General features: G+C 44.1%; 1 protein-coding gene across 1 annotated transcript; it reads right to left on the reverse strand.

Annotated features, from left to right (window-relative positions):
* Nucleotides 1-1,018: 1,018 nt before the first annotated feature.
* Nucleotides 1,019-1,543, reverse strand: LOC116465614 (LETM1 domain-containing protein LETM2, mitochondrial-like; the record flags this gene model as incomplete). The annotated part of the gene is made up of 1 exon (XM_032754319.2): nucleotides 1,019-1,543. A coding segment is annotated over one exon (510 nt), but the record flags the coding sequence as incomplete, so codon positions are not given.
* Between the last annotated feature and the right edge of the window lie 1,210 nt (nucleotides 1,544-2,753).

Genomic DNA, 2,753 nt, shown 5'->3' on the forward strand with positions numbered 1-2,753 from the left:
CTCCCAAAGTGCTGGGATTACAAGCGTGAGCCACCGCGCCCGGACTGTCTTGGTTCATTTTCTTCCTTTCAAGAGATAGTGTCTCACTATGTTGCCCAGTCTGGCCTCAAACTCCTGGGCTCACACAATCCTTCCACCTCAGCCTCCCAAGGAGCTGGGATTACAGGCATATGTGCCATGCTCAGCTTGGTTCTTAAAGTGTTAAAAACCCAAGACAGGTTTTCTGCAGCTGTTTATAAAATGAAAAGGCAGGGTTTTCCTGTTTACCATAGCTCTGAAGTAATTTTTAGGGGCTATCTTGAAGGAAATCTATAACAATAAAAATATTATTGGCATCTCCTAGACTTCATCTATGTTAGAGGGCCCATACTTTAATAGCATCGTATTACTTAAAATTGTTTTTTTTGTTTGTTTTATTGAGACGGCATCTCACTCCAGGCTGGAGTGCAGTGACACGATCTCGGCTCACTGCAACCTCCGCCTCCCAAGTTCAAGCCATTCTCCTGCCTCAGCCTCCTGGGTAGCTGGGACTACAGGCACGTGCCACCATGCCTGGCTAATTTTTGTATTTTTTTTAGTAGACAAGGGTTTCATCGTGTTGGCCAGTGTGGTCTCGAACTCCTGACCTCAAGTGATCCGCCCGCCTCGGCCTCCCAAAGTGCTGGGATTATAGGTGTAAGCCATTGTGCCCAGCCAAATTTGAGTTTTAAAAATGCATATGCTTAATATATTAACAACAGTTTAAACATGAAGCCTCTCAACTTCTTGGAAAGATTAAAAAACACAATTATAACTATTCTACAAACAGGCACATGTACCCCTGAACCTAAAATAAAAGTGTTTTTAAAAACTGTTATACAGGAAAATATGTAACAAATTTCAGAATACTGACTAAAGTTGTACAGTAAGTCAGTTGCAGACTGGTTCTCACCAGCAGTTATTATTCCTACTCTAGGATTTTTAAGATGAAGTTTATGTCGAATTTAAATAGTTGAGTTCCCAAATAGTTCATTTTAATTTCACATTTTCTTTCTCAAATATGATTCTTGCCTACCCTTCGTCTCTCTCGTCTGGTCAGGACCTGTCCATGCAACAGCCTCCAAACCATTCTGGCAGCAACTTTGGCGTCAATCCAGAGTAAGCAGAATCCATTGTAATAATATTTTAGTTCATCCATGATTTTTTGTCTATAAGATTGTTTGCCTTCTTTAATCTTCGTGCCAGTTTCTTTTGTGGCCTGAGGGCTTGTCACCTGTGGATGTTTTGTGGCTTGCTCCAGCTGAGGTTTGCCAGGAACTTCTTGCAGCCAGCAAGTGGATGTGTGTAGTTTTTGTATTAGTCTAGTTGCTGGGTGAAGTACTGTATTGCCTGGCTGACTAGGATCCGAGTATTTCTTGCTCTCATAGTTCTTCATACATGTCTTATTTAAATGGGAATCTGGCAAGTGAAGAAATGCACATGATGGGGAATAAGAGCAGGTAGGATGGACAAAATGGCTAGGGAATCTGGAATAAAAAGCAACATCCTCTGAGTTAAGTACATACTATTACAAAGTACACACTATCATAAAGCACATATTATTAAAGAAATAGATAGTACATCTGATCAAAATAAAACAGCTTTTTTTTTTTTTTCCACTCCCATTGCCCAGGCTGGAGTGCAGTGGCGCAATCTCGGCTCACTCCAACCTACGCCACCTGGGCTCAAGCGATTCTCCTGCCTCAGCCTTCTGAGTAGCTAGGATTACAGGCACGGGCCACCATGCCCAGCTAATTTTTGTATTTTTAGTAGAGACGGAGTTTCACCACATTGGCCAGGATAATCTCAAACTCCTGACCTCAAGTGATCTGCCTGCCTTGGCCTCCCTAAGTACTGGAATTACAGGTGTGAGTCACCATGCCTGGCCAAGGAATATTGTTTCAAAGAAACATTTGATGGTCACTATAGGAATTAACCAGTCATATAATACTGCCTTGCCTATGCAGTGTCTTTGAACTCCTCAAATGAGAGGAACTTACAGCTGAAATACCCTTCACCTAAATTCTTCCAGAACATTAGGGCTGGCTGCGGTGGCTCATGCCTGTAATCCCAGCACTTTGCGAGGCCGAGGCAGGTGGATCACCTGAGGTCAGGAGTTCAAGACCAGCCTGGCCAACATGGTGAAACCCTGTCTCTACTAAAAATACAAAAATTAGCCGGGTGTGGTGTCATGCACCTGTAATCCCAGCTACTAGGGAGGCTGAGGCAGGAGAATCGCTTGAACCCAGGAGGTGAAGGTTGAAGTGAGACAAGACTATGCCACTGCACTCCAGCCTGGGCAACAGAACAAGACACCGTCTCAAAAAAAAAAAAATTAGAATTGGGCACCCCAATTAAGGGTCTCTACCTTCTGGTATTGCAACAGCCCACAGTTTGCAGTTAAACTACCATATCAGATTGTTTGAAAATAAAAATATGGGCCAGGCACGGTGGCTCATGCCTGTAATCCCAGCACTTTGGGAGGCCGAGGCGGGCGGATCACGAGGTCAAGAGATCGAGACCATCCTGGCCAACATGGTGAAACCCCGTCTCTACTAAAAATACAAAAATTAGCGGGGCGTGGTGGTGCGTGCCTGTAGTCCCAGCTACTTGGGAGGCTGAGGCAGGAGAATCACTTGAACCTGGGAGGCAGAGGTTGCAATAAGCCAAGATCATGCCATTGCACTCCAGCCTGGCGACAAAGCGAGACTCCGTCTAAAAAAAAAAAAAAAAAA

This window comes from Hylobates moloch, unplaced genomic scaffold, assembly GCF_009828535.3.
Source record: "Hylobates moloch isolate HMO894 unplaced genomic scaffold, HMol_V3 SCAFFOLD_7216, whole genome shotgun sequence".
In the NCBI taxonomy this organism is placed as follows: Eukaryota; Metazoa; Chordata; class Mammalia; order Primates; family Hylobatidae; genus Hylobates; species Hylobates moloch.